Here is a 23,477-nt window from a genome sequence, read left to right on the forward strand (position 1 = left end):
GCAAAGATATCAACACAAACGAAAGACTTGGTTTTTGGTAATCCTATCTTTCATTCTCATAGGATGGGTAGGAATTCTTGCGATGGAAGGAACGCGCTAGCTGCAATCAAAGGTTAGCGCTAACGAGCAAGAAGAGGCCCCTAACTATAGATAGGGCGCTCCTCGTCGGTCTCTCTCTTCTCTTCCATTCGCTTCCGTATGATATCATATCTTCGAACTTGTGGACAGTGGCGATCAACCTCCTGAGCCGAGGGTTTGACCCGACATTGAACCACCTCTTTGTTGGGAGAGCGCAGTAGAAATCTAATGCCGTCACTCGAAAAAATCACCGAGAGGGTATTAAGTTTGAGCCTGTCAAGCTATCCACAATAAGTTATAAGCTAGATACATTTATCCGGGGAGATTGCCAAGAGGGAACCAAATTTGAGCCCATCAACATATCCAATTAGATCCATATTTACTCAAAAGTTTAAGGCAATGAGTATGAGCCAATTAGGACATATTAACTGCTCCACACCATATCATTTCTCCAATGTGGGACTTATTTAACACAACTCACTCATACATCTCAGCACTCTTGACTATGTACAGTGCCTAGTAGGCGTACATGAACCTTTCAAAGATGAGCATCGTGGCATCCTCAAATGCGCGCATGAACTTGCCCTCGCCCTCACCAGTGTTGCAGCCGTCGCTGGCTAGGCACGCTGGGTCGACATTGAAGGGAAGCTTGCACATGTTGTCAACGCGAATTACTCCAAATCATCCTCCATGTCCACGACCCAACTCACCTAGCCAGCAGCTGCAGCCAGTGCCGAAACAAGCCAAGTCTGGATCTCCCTGGTCACATCCCGCATGACAAACTGCCGTAGCAACCTCGTGATGAACTTGTAGCTCGCCGCCTTTCGCTGGAGCCTTTGGGGCTCACTATCGGAGTTGAAGATGCCACGGCCAAGGAAGTCGCGGAGGAGGGCATTGAACCGGTCGCCTTTTGGGTTGTTGTCAAAATTGCTGCGGAGCCAGGGACAATGGTGAGGAAGAAGTTGATGATGAGGAAGAGGAGGATGGATGAGAGAGAGAGAGACGTGTGATCTTTTAAGAAACTAGTATTGCCGCTTTATTTCTTGTCCTAAACTATGCTAAAGTTTATCTACCTGTATCCGAAGATTTTCATGGAGAGTGACACCGCTGGTCTTTTGTTCTCTTGGGAGCCATTGACTCTGAACAAATAGTAAACATTGGAAAAAAGTAAACATCGAGCCCATAAAGTTTAGATTTGGAGCATGTGAGTCATGCTACTAGCTTCCCTCAGCTCCCGACAAAATACTTGGGCTTCATTCGTTTCGCGAAAAATAAATAATTTATTTTTCATGAAATAAATGTGTAATCACTACAGTTCATCTGTAAGTGAATATGACCCCAAGCCAAGGTGAAATTGGGCTCGGAAGGACACGCCCGGATGCAAAACAAATGCAAGGCACATAATCGGCCTTTCAATAGATTAGACAGCGCCTCAGTCCATTACACTGAAAAACTCGGCCAGAGGCCCCATGGTGGCAAATCCACCTCTTTCAAGAAGAGAGAGGGCCAGCTCGCACTCGCGCCATCCCCACAACCTACGGGCCAATCTCCCCAGCGTCTCGTGCTTCACTTCTCGAACCCACGCCGGCGCAAAGCTCACGACAAGACCCACCAAACAAGAGATGTAAGCCTTCCAGGTGACAGGGTCGCCCCCGAGGGACACGTTCCCCTCCAACACCCCCGCCAGAAAGTCCATGTGCTCCCCAATGATGTGAGATCTCCGGGAATACACCCACGGGGCTGCTCTCACCCTAACGCCGCTAGCAAATGCACCTGCCAAGTATACCAAATATGCCATTCCATATCCCTCAAACATGCGGGATGCAAAACTTCCCTCACCGTGTTTCTGTTCCCGAATTGTGAGGAGCCAGGTGGGAATGTTGTCCCGGATCAGTTCTCGGGGAAGATGCATCCCACCTGCCGAGGACAAGAGGCAGGCACCTAACAAAGCCACTTCCTTTATCCAGGCAGCCGCAAGGGACAAGGATGCCTGACCAGATTTCAAACGGGCAGAACTTGTCTCGGCACATCGGTTAGCTAATTTGGAACAATATTCAACCACTAGCCTTACGATAGCGTCACTGAGGTATTGCTTGTCTTGGATGGACCTACAAGAGCGTAGATAAAGAAATCCCGGACCTATGGAAGGAGGAACACCAGGGGCTGAACTCTTGCCCATCAGCCCATCTAAGCCAGGTTGATCACTCAGTAGACGGTTTAAATCATCAAGCGGTCCAAGAAACGATGCGAAGCAACTCCTAACCAGCTGGGCGAGGGCTTCTTTGTCTTGTCGGAAAACAGAACGAGAACATGATACAATAATGTGATCATGCCACCGTCGAACCTTTTGCGCCCACAGAGAACCAATTATGGGCATGCTAGGCCAAGGGCAATATGACGCACAATTCTCCATAGCTGGTCCAGCAACAGCGAGGAGGTACTCAATGCTCTTGTCAAGTTTAAAAGTGATGGTTAAACTAACCACAGCTGCCATCGGAAGTGGAAGCATTGGCGCGACACCTACAAAGCAAGCAGTCAAAGAGTTACTGACAGGCGTGTACCAACCAACCATATGATGCAAAATACTCATTAAGAGACAGCAGGAAGTTCAAGTCCGCACATATAACATGCATTCATACTTGCTTTCATTTGTATAAATGAAGACCACCAAAACCACTGAAGGGCCACAAAAAACAAGAGAGAAGTTTTGAATCTGAAATTAGCCCCCACAATTAAATACATGTCCAGTGTATCCCCGATACACAAACATGGACTACTATTTACCTGAGAACTCAATGGGGAGCACATAGCTGCCAACATGCAAGTTGAAAAACCCCTCTCTTGAGTCGCAAATCAGAAAGTAAAAACATAATTTTATCTGACTAATCAATGTAGACAGTATGAATTAATTGCTGTAATCGAGTATGTAACTATTCACCATGAACAATAAAGTTTCTAGCACCAGAGTAGTTCTTCCCCTCCCCTTACTAACTGGATGAATGCACATGACAGCATGAACAGCAAAGCATCTTGTACAATTTTGACAACTGGTAAAACGCGATTGTCTACCAGAGGAATAACTTGGTATATTGACGCCTGCAGCTGCAAGGATTTCTTTTATCTCAAATTCAACTGATCGAATACTTTGTGTTGGACTAGGCCAGTCAATTCCGTTCATTGGAACCGGCCCCCAAATACCACGGGTGACTTCTGCAGAGAAATAGCTAATAATGGTGGCTAGTGAAGCAGGTAGAAAGTTAACAAGGTCCCTCAGACCTGCAAGCAAGAGAGATGTCTTCAGAACTGATTTATTCTATACCCATATCTTCTACACAAGTTCACGACTTTAAAGTTAAACCTGTGGTCAGGTCCCGGGACGAAAGACTCCCATAGGCACATGCACTTAAAATTGCTTCCAGTACAAAAGGAATAGCTTCCAACACTTCCCATGCACATAGAACAGGTCTCAGATAAGGTTCCTCTCCAGCAGATATTGGGGACCCACCCACACTGCTGTTTGTTGGTGTTGTTGAAGAATTACCAGATGAGGAGGTACTTCTAGTCATTTTCGAGTAAATCGTACTAAGAATTTTGTCTGCAACCTGATGGACAGGACTACCACTACAGAGGCCAGAAAGCGGTGAAGCTATGCAAATTTTGTTTTGACAATACCAAGCTCGTAATCTCCGGTAGTTATCAACATATACAGGTTCATCTGATGTAGAAAAAGTCTGATTCATACTGGAGTTCACTTCATTCTGAGGAGCAGAATCAGGTGACGCAAATGATTTGCGGCTGTTGTGCAAAAGCATAAGATACTCCAAAGTTAGCTCATCTCCAATAGCTCCTCCATCAATCGGTGGCTTATAGAATTTCCATAGACGGAGAAGAAAGAGAAATGCAGCAGAGAAAACCGTGTAGACCGAGGGCTCCTCGCTGGTTCGAGATTCACAGCTTGACAAAGGATTTAGTGAACCATATACCTCACAAAGGGGCATCAAAGCTGCAGCTACTTCAGGAACCTGAATTAATGCAATCAACTAAAGCTTCTAGAATTCATGTTGAAACCGGTGGATTTAATTATAAAAAAAATTCATCATATGAGTCAATAGATAATTAGTAGCAGTGGGAACAGATTAAATGGACGACTGATCATGAAACAAATGCAAACCTAGTATACCTAACCAAAAAGTCCAAAAACTGGTTTCACACCAGGTACATAAACCAAAGACTAACTCTGTGAAAACCCGAAACACAGGCATAACTTTAGTAAAAAGGAAAGCAATTAAAAACTCTAGGATCAGAGTTCAATATTGAAAAGAAAAAATGACTGCTGAGCTAAGGGTGTATTTACACCAGGAAAGTTTAAAGCTGTTAGAATCTAGCTCAAATATTATCTTTGACTGAATATGTGAAAACTAGAAAATATAGTAAAAATGAACTTCCTCAACTGGATATTCAACATTGATGATTAAATAAACAAGATGAAGATTTTCTATGAAATAGAAGATGCCATTCAAAATCAAAAACAAAATTATATGTTGTCGGACATTCGTTCTGATATAGATGACATCAAAATCAAAAGACATTGAAAAATAAATTAACCAAGTTAATGTGACACCAGAACAACATGAAGGATCACACCAATTGCTATTTCACATACACTGAAGGCCATTAAAAATCAATTACAAAAATTAGACGATACTAAGATTTGTGCTGATATTGATGGCATCAACATTGCAAAATATTGACGAACCATAAAGTAATAAAGCTAATATGACACAGAGAATTGCTTAAATAATGGTGCCAATTGCTCTGCCATTCACAATATATGCACAACTGAATATATATATATATATATATATATATATATATATATATATATCACAGTATTGTGCGAAAATAACTCTGCAAACCGAACTATAACTTACCACCCCATGCAAAGAAAGCATATGGGCCGTATCAATTGGGGAAATTCCAAAGAGAAGAGCACTTAGCATGGGCATGTAATCCACGAAATGAGACTGCGGTCCATTATGACCTGCAGGCACAGGAGGAGAAAGAAGCTTGACCACAAATTTCACCACGTGTTCCTGCCAAAGAGAAAAAGAAACTTCATATGCTGATAAAGTAGCTTTTCATGGAGAGATGCGTCCAGTACAATCAATGGGATTTCTTCCTAAGTTCATAAATACATACACTGATAAGGTTCTAAACTGCAGAATCTGTAACTTGAAAAGGACACAATAGTAAAATTCAACATGGAGCTAAATTTCTTGTATGGATTTTGTTGACATCAGATGTTCATACTCCATAAAGGTCGGGAGAAATGATTAAAGGAAAGCAAAAGAAGAAAACTGAAAAAAAAAATATTGTCAGTGTCGGTAATTCCACAAACATCTTCCTACAACAAAACAAATGCTTAGTTCAGTCAGAAGGATGTAAACCAAACAAGTAATGCAACAATTTATGGAAGCCACCACCCAAGAAAAACAGAAACCTCGACATAATTTAGTGAGGTGAGACCTGAATGTTCCATCCACGACTGAGAGATGCACCGCATAAAATCCTTGCAGCTGCTGATTTCTCCTCATTTGACCCATTCAACGCAACATAATATAACTTTTCTGTCTCTGCAAAACTTGAACAAATAAAGCAGAAGAGAATTTACCATAGCACCTGAGGTGATCTCCTTTTTCATTTTGTTTCACATGACATCAGTTCCTCTACTTATTTTCTTCCTTATGTAAAAGTCATGTAAAGTAAATTGCAACATCTTTTCTGATACCTGGTAGCTGGAGTTGCAACTAGTGAACTTATTAGAGAGGCAGTTAGCGCACTGCCTTCCATAAAAGCTGACCAAGGAGACATTTCTTTCATTGATGAATCAGGGATTGAAAATACAGAAGTGGGCACATAACCGGACCAGAAATATGCAGATGTGTCCACTAGTCTTCTTGCAATGCAAGCTTCCACTATTAAGTGCCTCATATTACCACCTGAAAAGCGCTAGAGATAAGCACCAAAATCACAGGTTGATATTCTCAAATTAGCTATTAGACAGTGAATGTACAGAATTACCACATTTCACCAAAACTTCACGATCCCCTACACCTATGCTATCATTCCCCTTCATTTGTTTAGAAGAAGAATTAGCTGCTTTTGCGGCCGCACTGTTGGCTGCATCTTGGACTAGTTCTGGCGGGTGCAAGAGACCAGAAAATTGTCCCAGCAGCTGAAGGGAGGATATAAGCCCATTTCTCCTTAATCCATGGACTTTCTCATCTATCCTGTGTCCATGCCCTGGATCCGAAAGAAAAGACTCAGATGGATCACAAGAGGAGGTGGAACTCAAATCGATATCATCCATCAGAACACCAGCGATTGCCAAGGGGACAATACACAAAAGGATGCCAAGACGGGCCTCCAGATGTGGAATAGGACCTTCAGGAGGATCACGTTCCTACAATTATGAATGAAATTGAACTATCAGCTGTACTGCACGTTATAAGGGACAGAATTAATGAGGTCGACTTAACTCTTTGCACAAGACGAAGGGCAGAAAGCCAGAGCGCTAAGAATGTTTCCTGCCAACTTGCCCGATTTAAAGCTTGGAGAACAAATATTATTTCTGCAATTTGATATAAAGAGCAGAATCCAATAAATCCTCTTAGTTTTAAATCATGCTTCATGTCACTTTAGTTGAGAAACAGGGAAATGATGAAACACTAAAAATACAAGCTTATGAAAAACTCTTTAAGGTCACCTGTAAGTATAGCAATCGCTGAGGTTCCAGGAAGTTCTCTTGCATCCATTGCAGTCTCCATGTATAAATCAAAAGGTGCCCAACATACAGACAGCGCAGATCCAGATTCAGAGCAGGGTACACTCTTGATCGATCTGACGTCAAGAAACATCCCAATGAAACTCCTCTTTAAGTCATATTCAAAAGCCAAAACTTTCTGGATATTGGAAGACAATCTTGCCAGAATCTCCTTTGCAGAAATTAAATTTGGTGATGGTAACTTGCAGGTTTCAAGGAACTGCAGCCTCTGAAGGAGCCCATTGAATTTATCAGGCCTATCAGAGAGGAAAAGAAAGCAAAAATGTTGTCAACCAGACTGACACAATCAAATCCCATGGTATAATAAGATTAGTAGCTTACGTCTATAACAAGTGTAAGATCATATTAGATCATTAAGTACAGCCATGTCTACAACACCACCACCATACTCACTTGGTCATCCATAACCATCAGAAATCAATGACCCATGGACATTATCTAGTAAAACATAAGGTGTCTTCATCTGATGCATCAAAGAGTACGGAAACCAATATGCCATCCATAAAACGGAAGTAAACACGCACTGTGCGGCTATATACAATGTGATTAGATGAGAACAATCGAACCAAGCACATCGTCATTAATCTGGTATTCCATCAGAAACATTGTCTTAAACAACATTCCCGCATAAAGCCTTCTTACCGTGTTCCACTTTGGTTATCTAAGATTAGGAAAAATCTAGAAAAATAGGACTTGTTCATAGTAGTAAAATGATCAACATAAATATACTACGTTCTACAAGTCATTAGTGGAGAACATATACACAGAAATAGCAGCCACTAGAAGACAACATCACCAGTCACAGGTTAACAGTTATGTATCAAGAAACAGGCAGAAAAGTGGCATGGACTAAAAGCACGCATTGTGAATACTGTGCATACTGAGAATTAAATTGTACACTAATAAGTCTAAGAGACCTACATATTTTAAAGGATATGAAGCTGTTACAGAATATAAAAGACACATATCTCCCTAAAATCATTTTGAGAACTTGAATGGAGGAAAAGTTACAGACAGACTAGGGAAAGAATGCCAGTACTTACATATTCATGTGAACGAGGCGAAGTAAAGCCAAAGCCTTCCTGCTTCGTGTGAGGTTCTCTAACACCTCCATGGCAATAAGTGAATTCATGTTCCTTATGTATTCACGGTGCCCATTTCTCTTGTTATCTTGACTGCCTATTATATCTACATTCCTTTGGTGGTGGTCCATGCTTCCAAATGAGCCACCCAGTCCGCCCACAGATGCAATTTGTAATCCCCAATCCTCCATAGTGCTATCTATCAAACTAACTATAGTGCTGAAGAAGAAAATGACTAACGTAAGTCCAAGGTCCCCAACGTTGATCCCATAAATTCGGGAGAGCTGAAGATTGGCATCGATAGCTCTTACAATCCTGCACACTTTTATAGGTATTCTATTAGCATTTTCCATGCACCAAAAACCACTATAATTGGCACTACTTTAAAAAGTCAAAAACAATGTGAGCTGATGACAAGCGGCAAAACAAGGCTAGGAGATAATGATTTTGCTCCACATGGCACCCTCCCAATTAATTTATTCAGCAACGGCTAGAAAGCAAAGTGGTTATATAAAGCACCTCATACTACAAGGTTGAGGAAAATGAATAGAACCAATCCAGGTCAACCTTTGCTTCAATGTAGAAAGCTGTGTCTTTTCTTATGCATCCAATCATTATCTACTTCCACATTCTCCTTTTAGTCCTTAATATTAGAAGCAGAAAAACTACGCACACTATGCTGAGAATATGATGTCTGCTTTTCTGTGAAGGAAACTTGCATAAAGCACCAAGGAAACTCTAGATAATGAACAAAAAACCAACATGTAAAGATATGCATAAATACTGAGAGCACTGCATGAAGTAATGTCTTCAAGCATCTCAAGAACATTGACTCGCTATCATGTACAATCCGGAGATTCTCTTCCGGAGATTCTCTTCAGTTGCATATCCATGCAATGAAGAAACTCAAAGCATAATTATTATCAGCATGACCAAGTAAACACTTCAAGTGCATGCTTCCATCTTGAACATCAACAAAGTGTGCCAAAGCCATTTCGATGTCTCCAACTTTGAGTGCTGCAAAAAGGGACATTGAGAAACCATACCACCCTTTATCTAAACACAAGTGAACTCTTTAAAATGGGTACAGTACACCGAAAGTTCTAAATCTTATATAAAGTGCGTAATTGAGTGCTGAAACTTTCAATTGCTGCATAAACATTGTTGACATAGGAAAAAGTGGACAAGTCAAGGGGCCATCAAATATTCTGATGTATCCGGCATAATGACCTCTAAATTGCCATATAAACAGTTTTTTCCACCAATGTAGACATTTTCCAGCAGAACAACAATGCACTTATTCAAAATTCATAAAGTAGTTGCATCAACTAAACGATTTAGAACTCGATCGCATTCCGCATGTGAGTTGAGGACTTCCAATGAACTTTTTGCCTCAAATAAATAACAATTAAAACTACTTCGGTCGTGGATTCAGCAAGTGCCACATCATGAATGAAGGTAATAAATCTAGTATTCCGCTAACTAAAAGTTGAAATCAAGAAACTAAAACTTACTTATCTCTGGAAGCCTTTGAGGGAACATCTTCAAAGGAAAATGTATATCTAGCTAAGAGTTCGAGATAGAGTCTGTATGCTTCTGGTTGAGCCTGCCGACAGGAGAGGACCCTGTTGCAAACGTGAGGTTAGGGACAAGAAGCTTCCGGGGAAAATGCAAGATAGAGAGTCCAAACTCTGCTATACATCAGTTACAAATACGACTTAACAATCCATCGAATCATCGTCCAAGCAAAGCCATAGAGCAAAAGGCCTAAAAGCAGAGATAATCAGTCAACTGCACTTACTTCTTAAACCTCCCCTGAACTAGCCGTTAAACTTCTCGAAGAAATTAAATCACAAAGCCAGAGCAGAAGTTTGAGAATCAGTCATTTACAAGTACACACGCAAAAGCAGTCCCGGCGATCATTCTTTCCAATCTTCATTGAATCGTATTAACGTGACATCTTCCTAAAAATCATGAATTCTACTTCCCATTCGTTCGTCACGACATTGATCCATCACAGACAGAGTATGGCTTCCCCTTGCATGCGTCATTTCTTCAATCACCGTATCAGATTCGAAGTTCCACGCCATTACAATAAAAAAAAAGCCACAACGTTCGCCATTTTCCACTCCTGATCTCAGGCATCGGAACAATCTCTCCTGCGCCCCTGGATCGCCGTTCTCGCGGTTTGTTCCATCTCAAGCGCACAGCGACACGAAACTTGAACAAAAACGATCGCAGGCACATAGAAACAACCGCCCCCAGTGAACTCCACAAAGCGAGCAAGCGAACGAGCGAGAGAGCGAGAGAGAGAGAGAGAGAGAGGCGTACCTGGGAGTGAGGAGACAGAGGGCGTGGAGGGAGGAGATGAGGCGGGAGGCCATGGCGTGGTCGAGCAACTTCCAGAGGGACGGCTCCCCGAAGTTGGAGGAGAGGTGCGACACGAGGACCTGCCCCAGCTCGGCGCTCGGCAGCTCGAGCCCCCGGGCGACGGCGCAACTGGCGACCTCCGCCGACCACGCGGCCGGAGCCTCCCCCCTCGCTCGGCACCGCTTCATCGCCTCCGACACCAGCCCCTCGAACTCCCCCGCCTCCGCGCCCCCGCCGCCCGCGCTTCCCATCGCTCCGCCGCCCGCGCTCGCCGGAGAGCGAAGTGTCGTCGGAGGGAGGAAGGCGAGACGGTGCATGGGCGGATGAGGGGCGGGGGGGGGGGGGGAAGATCCGAAGAGGGACGCGGTTTTGGAGGTCGTTTTGAATCGTTTCCGATATTTTTGGAAAAAACGGGATAAATATAGTAAAAAAAAATCGCATCTTCCTAGGCTCAGGTGTATCGAACGGTTGGCATCTGTTGAAAATCGAATCTACGGTCACAATTTATAGTCTCTCGCTGTATCGCTATTAATAAAAGACAAACGCAAATATTATATCTTATATATATATATGAAAGAGAGTGTAATTTGAATTACTTTGGAAAAAATCAATGGAAATTGTTGTAAGATGAAATAGATTTCAATTATATATTTAATATTTATGAAATGTTTATGGGATAATAGAATTATCCCGTTGACCCTTTGGAGTTATCATTTTACCGATCTGTTAAGGTTATAATGTTATCATTTATTGCGGCCGAGGATGCATTAGGAAATTCCTTTGGCCAAATTTTAAGGTTGAAAGCGGTTTTGGATTTTCTTAATTATATAGCCTGAAGTGATTAATGAATTAAAGCTATAGAATCTATGTGGTTAATGAGCTTATCCAATACAAATTGGGGTTATTTTGGATTAAAAAAATTATAATGGGAACTTTTTCTTCTTTTTGTACTTTTCTGTCGAAATTAAGAATATTATCAAAGATATAATTACAAAAAAAAAATTATTTTGTGAATCTACATGTCTCATATAAACACATATTTAAAGGTTTCAAGCATTTTATATAAAAGCGTATGCGTCGTAAAATTTTGAAAAACCCAAACTTCAAATTTATAAGAAGTCACTCCAAACTTTGTAATTGATGGACTACAAGTTCTATCTACATTTCCATAAAAACGGAAACGGTAGAACACATGACAACGATATGGCGTTTAAAAGGCTATTTCGCGCCACGAGTTAGTTTCATTAAACAATTAAGTGGATACTTTGTAGAGTTTATTAAATTGCATTGACACGAACGGAAAATTAATTACAGTTTTTTCATCGAAATGTATTCATATAACGTATTAAATAAGATACTCAACCTATACACGTTAGAAAGATAATCAATTTGATCTCTCCTAACGATTAATGCAAATTTATCAACTTCTAACGATAATAATTATCACCCGCTAATGGAATTGACAAAGTATACTTTCCCTTATTAATTTTCACTTTTTTTCAAAAAACAAATCTCTAACATCTACCGAAAAGTACAAGTGAACTTAATCATTTTTATAACACGGCATCCAAACATTTCAAACTCGACTAATTCTCGCTAATGTAACCAAACCATCTCGACCGCTCGAACCGACCCGTCCATTCAATGACAAGCACGGTCTCTAACGACCATTCCCACGCACCAACTTTCCATCTTCTTCTTAGTCTCCTAGTGATCTAATTCCAAAGCTACAACAGCCGGAATGAATAGGGGGGGGGGCGGCACGAGGGGTTCTTGATCTGGCTCGATCTCCATTCAAAGCATTGGTGGGCTACAAGGCTATAAGCTCTCGCATGGACCACTCTTTGTTGTGCGGCGGTAGCTTAAGGAGTTAATCAGCAACTTAGCTAAATGGCTATCATTTTGGTTGTAGGCTGCTGCAGCTGCTGCTTCGCGTTGTACTTGTAACTCTGCATTGGACACGGTTGGTGTCGGTGCCTTCCTCTCTTCCGTGCACTTTCACCTAACCACTAAGACAGCTCGCTTGCCAAACTTGGGCTATATTCATGGCTGTGTCGATTTAATTCTATCTTCTTGTGCCACATTCGTTCGAGCTAATGCTGGATCCACAGGGGAAAACTAAACTCTTTGACGATTTGCCAATTTAGTAAAATTAACCAATGAATCCAAGACACTCGATTTTGTTTGGCTTGCCTTATTCGATTTCTACACACAAACACCCACACATTCATCGATTGGATGCTACATGACAAGGCTATCATGGGGGTCGAACAACAGAGATCGCCAAACGAGGGACCCTAATAAGACGCGTGGGTAATACATAAGATAATATGTCAATTTCCATAACAAAATAATTAAGTTAAGGTGAGAATAGGTAAATATCTGATTGATGAAATAAAATATCTTTCGCCTAAGCATAACTAGGCAATATAATAAAAACCCTAAGAAGAGGAGGATCCACGGTTCAAAAAATTCTGGCAAATGTATAGAATCTTGCACGCAAGCTCATTCAACTCATGCATGTAGTTATCAAAATCCGACGATCCAAATTGCCCCCGAAATGTGATCTATAGGTGGTTATTAAGACCCGTTGTCAAGAGAGGGGATAGCACCGGCTTTGATACCGTGTTAGATAGAAAGTCTAACCCAAAAGTTTAAGCTGATAGATGAATAGAGATCACCTAAATAGAAAAAGTATTTATGACCCGTTATCAAGCAATGTGAGATAATACTTCAACAGATCCAACGGTTGATACTAAGTTACTAACTGAGGCATCGAATCACCAATTTAGCCTTTGATCATCTTCGTCCTCATTTAGCCTGCCTGGATAGCAATAACCTCCGACTCTGCCTCTAAAGCCTTCAAATCATCCTAAGCCTTCAAAGGCCTGTCCTAAAGCTTTCCTTGGCTTTCGGCATTGCATCACATGGAAGTGGCCTCGGCACCTCCAATGTCTGTCGAGCAGCCGAAGGAAGGTAAATGGAGCAACAAGTGCAGGAACATCTGTGTCGCCGTCCTGGTGGTCGTCCTGATCATCGTCCTGGTGATTTTGATATTGGCCCTGACGGTTTTCAAGGCCAAGAAACCGGTGATCACGGTGAATTCGATGAATCTGAAGGACCTCAATGTCTCCTTCGACATGGCGCGGATGAAAGCCTTGCTGAACATGACGTTGGACATGGACCTCTCCGTGAGGAACCCAAACAGGGTGGGAGTCGATTACACGGACACGTCCGTGGAATTAGGCTACCAAGGAGAGCCCATCGGAGAAGCTCCAATCCCTGCAGGCAGGATCTCAGCTGACAGCACGGAGGACATGAACGTTGCGGTGACGGTAATGGCAGATCGCATGCTGTCAAACCCACGGACGTACTCCGACATCATGGGTGGCGTGCTTCCCATGACTGCTTCCACGAATATATCGGGCAAGGTTTCCATCTTGAGCGTGTTCAAGATTCATGTGAAGTCCGCAGTTTCCTGCGACATCAATGTGTTCATTTCCAATAGAACCATTGATGAGCACCAATGCGAGTATGAGACGGAGTTGTAGGCTTATCACAAAGGCAGATCCAGAATCTCACGTACGCAGAAACAAAAAAGATAGAAGAAGAGGAATGTTCAATTTTTGGCCATAGCCTGTTGCTTTTATTTCATGAAAATTGCTTCCTCTCATCGTAATTGCATCGATGTCGACGTCGACATCGTTAATGGCAGAGTTGTATAGCTCCTTGTGCTATGTGTTTTTACTTTTCGAATAACTCCTGATTGTTTTCGTGTAAAGAAAGATGAGGCTTCGATTTTGAGTAAGGTGTTCTTCTTTCAAGCATCTTTTCGTTTCAAGCAGCTTCTATCATCTTGTTTTTCTTTCTGTTCCTTCATCTTTTCTGTTTTCACATGACCAGTGAAAAGGGTATGGTGAACGATGATCATATTGAGGGTCCTGATAGGATTTGTTCCCTCAGAAGAAGGATTGTACTTCAATCTGATTACTTTCATTTGTAAGAGCAGTGAAGATCCAACGAACAGCTCAAGTACACTCAGATTGGTGAAATCTGACTGGTTTTGTAGAGGCATTTCATTTCGGTTTTCTGTTGAATCAATCAGAAAAGCCAGCATTGTGCTGAACCCATGGATTCATCTTCAACGACTAAAGCTTAATAATGGAAAGTGAAGAGTATCAAAGGGGACGATGACTAACCCCATTTATTCAAACAGAAACGTCTCTTATGCAGGAAAAACATTGTGCAGACTCATTCTATCTCGTTCTGGAAGTTAAACTTTCAGGTAAAAATAGATGACGAAACCTGTCAAAATGGATAATAGACCAATTTCTTAATCCATAATGGGTAAATTGTTATATGAGTTAGTTATGTTTAGTAAATAGGTCATAAATGGATTTAAAATATGGGTGTTAAATGGGTCATAAATGGATCATAAATAAGTCATAAATGGATTTAACTCTCTTTATTCTCTTTTGCCCCGTTCGATTTCATTCTCTTTTGCCCCATTCAATCTCGCACTCACTTAATCGGCTCTCTCACTTTAGTTTAGGTATGAGTTTTCCTAGATTATGTTAAATATGAAAGTGATTTAACAACATGGGTCAGATCGGGTACTAGTCGGATCGAGTATGGGTCACTAGATTTGCATTGCATGTAAATGGGTCAAAACGGATTAGATAAATCTATTTAAATCGGACCATTTTCGACCAGACCCGACCCACCCGTTTGACAGGTCTATAGATAACGGGGGGACCTTTGGGGAATTTGGCAGTGACTCATCGGACCATTGTAGCATGCAAGAGAGTAAACGGTTCGAATGAGCAAGATGATATCTCTCACTAACCTGTAAGTTCTGATTACTTGTGGAAGAAAGCTATTCACCGGTCTCAAAGCTACGGAAGTCTGATGAATGAAAGGATGTGCGAAACATGGTTAAGGATCTCGGTTCATTTTCAGTAACTTGACGAGTTTGTCCTGTCCTGGCATCTGATGTTGGTTCAGTTGAATTTGCAGACAGATTGGTCTTGCTTCGTGAGCCATATGCAACAAGACACAGAGACAACAATTGATAGCCTGCTCGTTCCACAGAGGAAAGCGCCAAATGCTTGACCTAAAACTCATTGTCGAAAGCCTTCAGAAGCAACTCCTAATCCCACAGAATAGGCTTTCAATGGCCTAAAAGAATTTCTGATTTCCTCTCCAGTGAACAACTCAATCAAACCAACAATCAGAAAACAACCTCAATGGCCATAATGGTGCATCAGGACGTATATCACTGCAATATTCACATCTTATGCATGATATGCGATTACGAGCTGCAGCCTTGAAAGGAAAGTCTGGCGAAAAAAATCTCAGTCGCTTCAATTGTTTAAAAGAAGAATAGACCATGCATTGCACACTGAAAATTGCAATTCTATGACTTAGATGCAAAATGCAGCACTTTCAGAAACAATCCACTCAGCCGAATAAAGGAAAATAATACATCCTGACTTTACACAAATTCAATCCAAAAAGCAGACAGAGCAAACGTTCTGACAAAAGAATGTTAAGGACACATTTCCCCGAAAAAAATACTTCTGCATGATCATGATGTTAAGGAATATATGTTACAATCCTGAATTAGCATATAATTGTCTGGTTCGTACTAAGAGAAGAAGAAGAACCTGTATAGGTCTCAACACTCAACAGCACAGCAGTCAAAAGTATCAAAACTGAAGCTTTCTGCATAAACCCGAAGGGACATTCCTCGATTGAGTCATGCGTTTTACAGGAGCGCCAGGACAACTTTCTACAGTGTCATTTGATCGTGGCGCGGAAGGAGGCGTCCTGCAATCGTCGAAATCCCGCTTCGCCTCCGACTTTTCAGCAAGAAGATCCTCAGCCTTCTCAAGCAGAATCATCTCTAATAAATATTGGTAAATTAATTCGACCATTTCCTCGTCTGACAGCATGGCAAGATCCCTCCCACAAATTCCAGCTCCCCAACCATCGGTTGAGGGGCCGAAATTAAGCTGCCGAGGAATGCTGCTTCGCCATTCATCCGTATGCTTTAGCTTTTGATAAGTCATTTGTAGATTGTCGCGACCATCAATGACCCTGTTGCCCAATGCATCGTCCTTAGGAGTGTGGCAAGCCATTTCTTTCTCCAATGCCACAAGGGGAGATTCGAGATCAAGGAATGCATCTCCGGTCTCGCCTCTAACATCCAAAGTGACTCCGCATTGAGCAAATGACTTGTCATCCAAAATTGAAGCAACTCGCTCTCCAACACACTTCTTGGTGTCCTTAACACTTGAAGATTCTGACTTCTGCACTGAATCTGTACATTGACACTCAACATCATCGAAAGAACCCGCTTTCGATTCAGAACCCATGAACCCGAGCATAAAACACAGCACCTGTTAAAAACAAAAAAAACCAGCACATAGCACCATGAGCATTTGCTAGACAACAATACCTTATTCTACCCTAGCTCCAAGATTGAACCCGGGATCTTTAAAGAAACCAAAAAACCCCCCAAGAACGAAAACCCAAGACGAAAGAGAGGGCAAATCTCAAAAGGGTCTCCTCAAGTTCAAATCTTGACGCGGAATACAAATCGGGTCCATCCAAAAAACGACGATCTTGACACGAACAAAAACGATTACAGAGCCCAACCAATAACTCTCCAAAAAAAAAGAGAAAAATCATCGAAAGCAGGAAGAAACGTGCGGCGAAAAGCGAAATGCGGGCGCAATCCCACGAGAAATCAGAAGAAAGCGACAAAGAAAGACGAGGGCAGTTTGCAGGGTCGCAGGAGAAAAAGTTACCTTTTTGGTATTGCGCGAAAAGGGTCTCTTCGCAAGGGGAGGAGGAGGAGGAGGACGACGAGCGGGAGAGGAGGCGGGCAGATCGAGGAGGTGCTTGCGAGGAGAGAGAGCGCGCGCGCGCTTGGCACTTTCGGCCAGGAGTTTTGAAGGAAGAAGGGATGGATGGGGCCGTCGGCGGACAAAACTCCAAGCTCGGATGCGTCACTCCCAGTCGAGAAGCGCGCCAGCAGAGAAAAGCGTAACGCCTGACGCGAAGGCTTTTTTTGCCCCTTCTTTTTTATATGCGCAGGCTTCTTCACAAGAAATTGTATTTGCATACGGTCTCTAGTTTTGAGGAGGCAAAAAGGGCAAAAGAAAACACACACACACACACACACACAGTAGCCGTTAGCTTTCTCTACTAAGGTGTACGAAAGCGTGAGCTCCAACTCTTTCGCGTTACGATCTCGCGCGCACCCGAATCGTCTAAAATTGCCTCCCCGTTTCCTAGACACTTTTAGCTTCTTAAATAGGCGAATTCTAATCGTGATTACCGTACATTTTCGCGCGGCTTCCTGATTGTATCGTCAGAATTTCGATCTCTATTATAAAAAATGTCAAAGAGTGTCCCCCTTCGGCGCTCGTTGAAGCTTAATTAAAAATGTTCATAGGAGATTTAATATAGTTGCGATTTGGAGCGAGTGATTTATTAAAATGTGCAGTAGTGTTTCCATCTTGACATTGTCTTGGAAAAAGTTGTTTTTGTTTCGGGGTCACTATTTAACAAAACTTGTCAATTATTAGGAGTTTTGATTGGATTAATTTTACTCTCCTTTTTTTTTTCTGTTTTTCTTAATCTAAATATGGTGACCCTTTTTTTAACGTGAAACTCCTGAATTTTGACATGTAAATGCACGTATAATTATTTCATAATTTTATTAAATCTTAATAATTTTCAAATTTCTTTACGAGAAAATAAAAGGTATCTTTTCTAGTTTTTTTTATCTAAATAAACAGGCTCTAAACTCATTTAACTTTATTCTTTTCGTGGTTGATGTGCTTTCATCATGTTTTAGCTATGTCAACTTGCTCAGCAAAATTAACGGTAAATCGTGTCGATATCACAGCACCTTCCACAAAAATGAACGAAATTGTAAAGTTCAAATTAAAAATTAGTAAAATACATAGTCAATTGGTTATGTATAAATGCGTAATTTTGCCGGTCAATATTTATGCCATAGTAAAGTATAATGTATTTTTGATATAATTTTCCAAACTTATTAACTAATGTCCTTGCCACGGATTTGCTGCACGTATTCCGCGGAGCATTGCTGTGCTCTGCGCAGGAATAACTCATCATTAGTGGCATGGCAGCTATCCTATTGAGTTGCTTAGAATGTTATGACTTGGTAAAGCTCGAAGTGAAGATGATTAGGGATGCCTCGATCTATTTGCTAATCGTTTTTTCTAGTTGGTTCGGTGTTAACCTGTGCTCTTGTGACGCGAAGCGACACATCATTAGCTCGTGTCCTCATGACACGTTGTTAGCAAATTATTAACACGTATCCTTTTGACACGCGACAACTTAATCACAGTCGATTTTCTATATCAAAATTGCCACATGGCATGTTATTCCAGGAAGGGAAAAAAGAAAAGGAAAGGAAAAGAAAAGGAAGTAAAAAAATGAAGAAAATTCATGATTTTTTTTTTAAATTGCAAAAATTGTTCATGTTAGCACCGGTCGTGTCACGTAAAATTTTAGCGATCGGAAAGTCGTCAAATGGTTTATACTAAATTGATAAAATTGAAATGTTTATGAATGAACTGGCCGCCATACAATAAATTGAAATCCAAAGTCTACTTGTTAGGGAGATTCTCCACGATTTTATATCATATTAGGTGGAAATACACTATAATTACATAACGAGCATATGTATACTTAAACGCCCCCTCTAACATGCAACATAAGAATAATGCAGAATAGGTATTCGTGTCGTTTTTGTATATTGCAATAGAGACAGTATTAGATTTGCTCCGTAACCACATTAATCAATGATATGCACGATCAAAAAGGGATACGGAGAATTTCTCAGGTAAAGGAAAATGGTCCTAATCATCTCCTAACATTGCTCGAGACCAAAACAGTCAAGGATGGATGTAATCTATTCATTTATGACAAAAATGAGTTTATTTCCTTGTACGAAGATTCTCCCATACCACAATCGGAGCACCATGATCGACCAGTTTTTTTTTTTTTTTTTGGCCGGATTTCGTTTGATGTTACTTCTGATCTGGGTATGGTCATCACCATGTGGTCGTCGGTCCAGGTAACAAAAGCAAACCCTAAATATAATAGAGAAAATTCCAAAGATATGGTCGGTCAATAATTTCACATAATTCACGATCCCTTTCTCATTTCCTCGTGCATGACAATCCAAGAAACTCTGCTGAGAACACCAGCGGAAGAAAGAAGACAAGATTTAAATATGCGACAGAACATGTTCAGATACTCTGAAACGTGTGCATTGAATCACGAAACGATCGTGGCCATGACGCCTCGCATCATGTCCTTGAACTCGAAGAAGTCGACGAGCCCGTCGTGGTTCCGGTCGACCGACACGATCATCTGCTGCACCCGCGCGATCTCCTGCCCTTCCGGCAGCCCGAGCTTGCCGAGGACCACCTGCAGCTCCCTCGCCGATATGAACCCGTCGCCGTCCTCGTCGAACACCTTGAACGCCTCCGACAGGTCGCTCTCCTCCTGCGAGGAGGAGCAGGAGCTGCCGCCGCCGCCGCTGCTGCCGGCGTCTTCGTCGCCGCCCTCGCCGTCCTCGCACGGTGCGGGGAAGATCTCGTCGAGGGACCGGTGTAGGATGACGAAGTCGTCGAAGTCGAGGCCGGGGGAGCCGGGCTTCACAAAGGAGCGGACAGCGGACTCGACCTCGGCGGGGCTGGCGTCGAGGCCGAGGGAGGCGAGGGCGTGGCCGAGCTCGCCGGCGGTGATGACCCCGTCGCCGTTCTTGTCGAAGAGGTCGAAGATGCGGCGGAGGCGGAGCGAGTTGAGGCTCGGGCTGTGGAGGCGGAACGAGGCCGACTTCTTGCTCAGGCTCCTCTCGCACGCCATCGCTGAAGAAGGCGGAGGAGGAGGAGGAGACGGCGACCCAGGCCTCGAGGGGTGGCGGCGGCGGCGGCAGGGCGGGGTTCCCCTCCTTGTTTTAGAGAGAGAAACGCCTAGAGAGAGAGAGAGAGAGAGGGAGCCTGCGTGTGTGTGCGCCCCCAGCGCCTTTGAAGGTTCAAATAAAGAAGGGAATGGGGGAGAGGGGAAGCGGCTCATTGTCTGTGCGCGTTTGGCGGCCGTTGGCCGTTGGCGCAGTCGTTGCGCGACTGCTTCCTCGTTTCTAGATCTTGACATAACCACTCCTTCCCTTCTCTCTCTCTCTCTCTAGGATTCAACGTTGAATTGGAAGAGGAGAGGGTGAGCGTTGACCAAACGGCAGCCATGCCTTTTTTTTTTTCTTTTTTTTTTTTGGGGGATACCGTATCGGCATCACTCGTTCTGCTCGATCGAGTCGTTCGCGAGGCCGGGTCGCGCCGAGAGAGGCAACGGCCCGCTCCAGAGCCGACGGTGTCGGGCGCGACTCCCTCCACGCGGCACTGATGAGGGGGGAAAACGCGAATCGTAAAAGGGGGAAAACAAATAATCCGAGCATGACTCGACACGGCACGCTCGGCCTGCACATCGACCAAATCCCCGTCGAGCGGATGGGGTCGGGTCGGAAACGATCCGACCCAAACCGATCCATTTAACCCGTTTTGACCAATTCCTACTCAATACAAATTCGGTAACCTATATTTAGGTGAGAGGGCGAGAAAATGAAAAAGGAGAGTCGTAGAGGTACGTTGGGTTTAAGTAAGTTGTGAACCCATTTAATAGATATTCTGGATAATACCATTCTAAACTCATTTACGATTCATTTTGAATATAACTAATCTATGCAACAACGCGGCCCATCGAATATAGGTTAAGAAATGTGCTCGCATATTGATAAAAGTCAACACACAGTGGACGGAGACTTCCGCAATGCCGTCGTGCTCCGCCGCGTGCGGGGGCGTGGACCAGCTTGGGCTAGCGGAAGACTTGGAAGATACAGTTCAAAATCATTTTCAATTATCATGAGGAGACCTAAAAGAACCCTCTATTTGACTTTGAATTCATTTGGAAAAAAACAAATCGTACAATTTTCGTGATCCGTTTATCTCGCGAAAAATGAACGATTCGAAAAATATTTTCTTAAAAATGATCACTTGTATCGCCTCCGAAGAATGAATGAACGAAAAATATTTTCGTCGTCCACGAAAATAATTACACATAAATTGCCGTCGATGATGGATATACTTTCATTGGCTAATTATTTCAAGCGACATAAGTGATCGCTTTTAGGAAATTATTTTCCGGACCATTCGTTTTTCACGAAGCAAACGCATCCGAGATCGCTTTTATCTTGCGTAAAATAAAAGAATTCGACAAATATTCTTCGTAAAAGGATTGATTGTCTCGTCATGTTTTTATCGTCAACAATAATTCATGCTTCGATAATTTCGTCGACGATGAAAACATATTTCATTCGTTCATTAATTTTTAAGTTCGATTTTCAAAGGGTGGCGAATTCTTAAGCACGTTACCTTTTTTTTATCGACCCTAAGGTGAGAAACTTAAGAATTTGCGGTCTTAAAGACGAGAAGAACTATATCTAGCCGGCATAGTCACCTTTGGGTTGTTACGATTAGTTAAGCAAACAAAACTAAATAAAGACTACAGGTGAGGACGAAAAATCGAGACATGATATTTTATTTTTATTATAATTAATACATTTTACCTTTATGTTACGTAATTATAGGCATTTAATAATTATTCGTTAGCCCAAATTTATATTATCAATAAAATGCGAGTTAAAATTATAAAACGTCCTCTAATGTTTCGGGAGTGCTGCCCCCTTACGACACCTACCGGTAGAGGTGTCAAAATGGGTCTTAAACCCATATATGACCCATTTAAAAATAAATGGATCATATATGAGTCACTTTAATTTTAAAGAGTCAACCTTAAATGGGTTTTAAATTTTAAAGCTTAAAGATAAATGGGTTTAAATGGGTTGAGTTTGGAACCCATGTCCAACCCACCTACTAGATCCATCCACACATTCTCTCTCTCTTTACAAAAATGTTTAAAAAAAATCGAAATTTAATTATTTTTTTCTCCTTTTCTTTTATTTATTTTTTCTTTTCTCTTCTTTCTTTTTCTTTTTTTTTTATTCCGGCCTGTGGTCGGCCACGGCGACCGGCCACCGGGGCGGGACGACCTCGCCGAAGGCCGGCGAAGCTCGAGCTCGCCGGCCTCGGGCGAGGCTCGAGCTTGCCCGATTCCGGCGAGCTCGAGGCTCGCCCGAGGCCGGCGAGCTCGAGTCTCGCCAGACGGCGAGGCCGGAGCCTCACCCGAGGCCGGGCGGCTCGAGCTCGCCGCGTCGGCGAACTCAACCTCGCCCGAGGCCGGGCGAGCTCGAAGCCAGCGGCCTCGGCGAGGCTCCACCTCGCCCGATCCGGCGAGCTCGTCCTTGCTTGTGGTCGGTCGCCGGCCGCCGTGGCCGGCGATCGGCCAAAAATAAAGGAAAAATAAAAAAATAAAAAGAAAAAGAAAAAATAATTAAAAATTCGATTTAAAAAATAAAAAAAAATATTAATTTTTTTTTATTTTCTTGGATAATGACTTTATGGAAAATATTTTTTAGAAATGTCGCATTTTTCGTAAAACAAACAGAACCTCAATTTTAAAAAAAATTATAAAATTTTTTCACTAGCTTTGTATTGCATAAAATGTTTTAGCAGTATAATTTAAAAAAAAATCATAAGAAACAAGTATTCCTAGATTAGGTTAAATATAAAAGTGTTTTAGCAATATGGGTCGGATCGGGTCGGGTATGGATTGGGTATGGATCGAATCGGGTATGTGTCGAGATATTTACACTATGAATAAATGGGTCATAAACGAGTTAATGGGTCAATTTGGATCGAACCATTTATGACCCGATCCAAACCTGATCCGACCCACCTATTTAACAGGTCTACCTACCAGTATGGCCACCGGATCTCCGCGCTCTCCTATCGACGAGAAGTATGAATCGGACCCTGGCATGAGTGACCTGTGGCTATCAATTCTGGGCTTGTTTTTGCGTAATTCACGTGACTTGCACGTCAGCAATTTGAGGGGGATATGGGCACGTGAATGTCACGTGCTCGACGGGCGGCCAGGTTTTT

The 23,477-nt window shown here is 42.4% G+C and overlaps 4 protein-coding genes across 5 annotated transcripts; 1 reads left to right on the forward strand and 3 right to left on the reverse strand.

The window, feature by feature from the left end:
• Positions 1–1,308: 1,308 nt before the first annotated feature.
• On the reverse strand, positions 1,309–10,709 carry LOC115665176 (mediator of RNA polymerase II transcription subunit 33A-like). Of its 2 annotated transcripts, none has more exons than XM_030587065.2 (12): positions 10,336–10,709; positions 9,519–9,629; positions 7,966–8,319; positions 6,845–7,158; positions 6,618–6,709; positions 6,160–6,541; positions 5,867–6,077; positions 5,605–5,719; positions 5,010–5,171; positions 3,437–4,100; positions 3,148–3,354; positions 1,309–2,598 (listed from the first exon to the last, which is right to left on the reverse strand). In XM_030587065.2, the coding sequence occupies exons 1-12, from the start codon at positions 10,689–10,691 to the stop codon at positions 1,511–1,513; spliced, it is 4,056 nt and encodes a 1,351-aa protein (XP_030442925.2). In that variant the 5' UTR covers positions 10,692–10,709; the 3' UTR covers positions 1,309–1,510. The 2 variants fall into 2 exon arrangements, with proteins under 2 accessions (XP_030442925.2, XP_056172270.1); XM_056316295.1 differs by having other exon boundaries at positions 7,966–8,326; positions 10,336–10,476.
• A 2,592-nt stretch (positions 10,710–13,301) lies between these two features.
• On the forward strand, positions 13,302–13,925 carry LOC115664682 (uncharacterized). The gene has a single exon (XM_030586576.2). The coding sequence runs from the start codon at positions 13,302–13,304 to the stop codon at positions 13,923–13,925; it is 624 nt and encodes a 207-aa protein (XP_030442436.1).
• Positions 13,926–15,843: 1,918 nt separating this feature from the next.
• LOC115664681 (uncharacterized) lies at positions 15,844–16,799 on the reverse strand. The gene has a single exon (XM_030586574.2). It carries the CDS (start codon positions 16,761–16,763, stop codon positions 16,083–16,085), a length of 681 nt encoding a protein of 226 aa, XP_030442434.1. The 5' UTR covers positions 16,764–16,799; the 3' UTR covers positions 15,844–16,082.
• A 2,831-nt stretch (positions 16,800–19,630) lies between these two features.
• LOC115664683 (probable calcium-binding protein CML43) lies at positions 19,631–20,416 on the reverse strand. The gene has a single exon (XM_030586577.2). It carries the CDS (start codon positions 20,287–20,289, stop codon positions 19,696–19,698), a length of 594 nt encoding a protein of 197 aa, XP_030442437.1. The 5' UTR covers positions 20,290–20,416; the 3' UTR covers positions 19,631–19,695.
• Positions 20,417–23,477: the final 3,061 nt, after the last annotated feature.

Source organism: Syzygium oleosum, unplaced genomic scaffold (genome assembly GCF_021117445.2).
Source record: "Syzygium oleosum isolate NSW1041296 unplaced genomic scaffold, Sole_v2.1 Sole_v2.12, whole genome shotgun sequence".
NCBI classification, from domain to species: domain Eukaryota; kingdom Viridiplantae; phylum Streptophyta; class Magnoliopsida; order Myrtales; family Myrtaceae; genus Syzygium; species Syzygium oleosum.

Coding starts and splice junctions, on each gene's coding strand:
- LOC115664681 (XM_030586574.2), bottom strand. CDS start 16,763: ATGCTCGGGTTCATGGGTTCTGAATCGAAAGCGGGTTCTTTCGATGAT.
- LOC115664682 (XM_030586576.2), top strand. CDS start 13,302: ATGGAAGTGGCCTCGGCACCTCCAATGTCTGTCGAGCAGCCGAAGGAA.
- LOC115665176 (XM_030587065.2), bottom strand. CDS start 10,691: ATGCACCGTCTCGCCTTCCTCCCTCCGACGACACTTCGCTCTCCGGCG. Junction 8,320..9,518: donor TCAAAGGCTTCCAGAGATAA/GTAAGTTTTAGT, acceptor AAAAGTGTGCAG/GATTGTAAGAGCTATCGATG. Junction 5,720..5,866: donor GTTGCAACTCCAGCTACCAG/GTATCAGAAAAG, acceptor TATTTGTTCAAG/TTTTGCAGAGACAGAAAAGT.
- LOC115664683 (XM_030586577.2), bottom strand. CDS start 20,289: ATGGCGTGCGAGAGGAGCCTGAGCAAGAAGTCGGCCTCGTTCCGCCTC.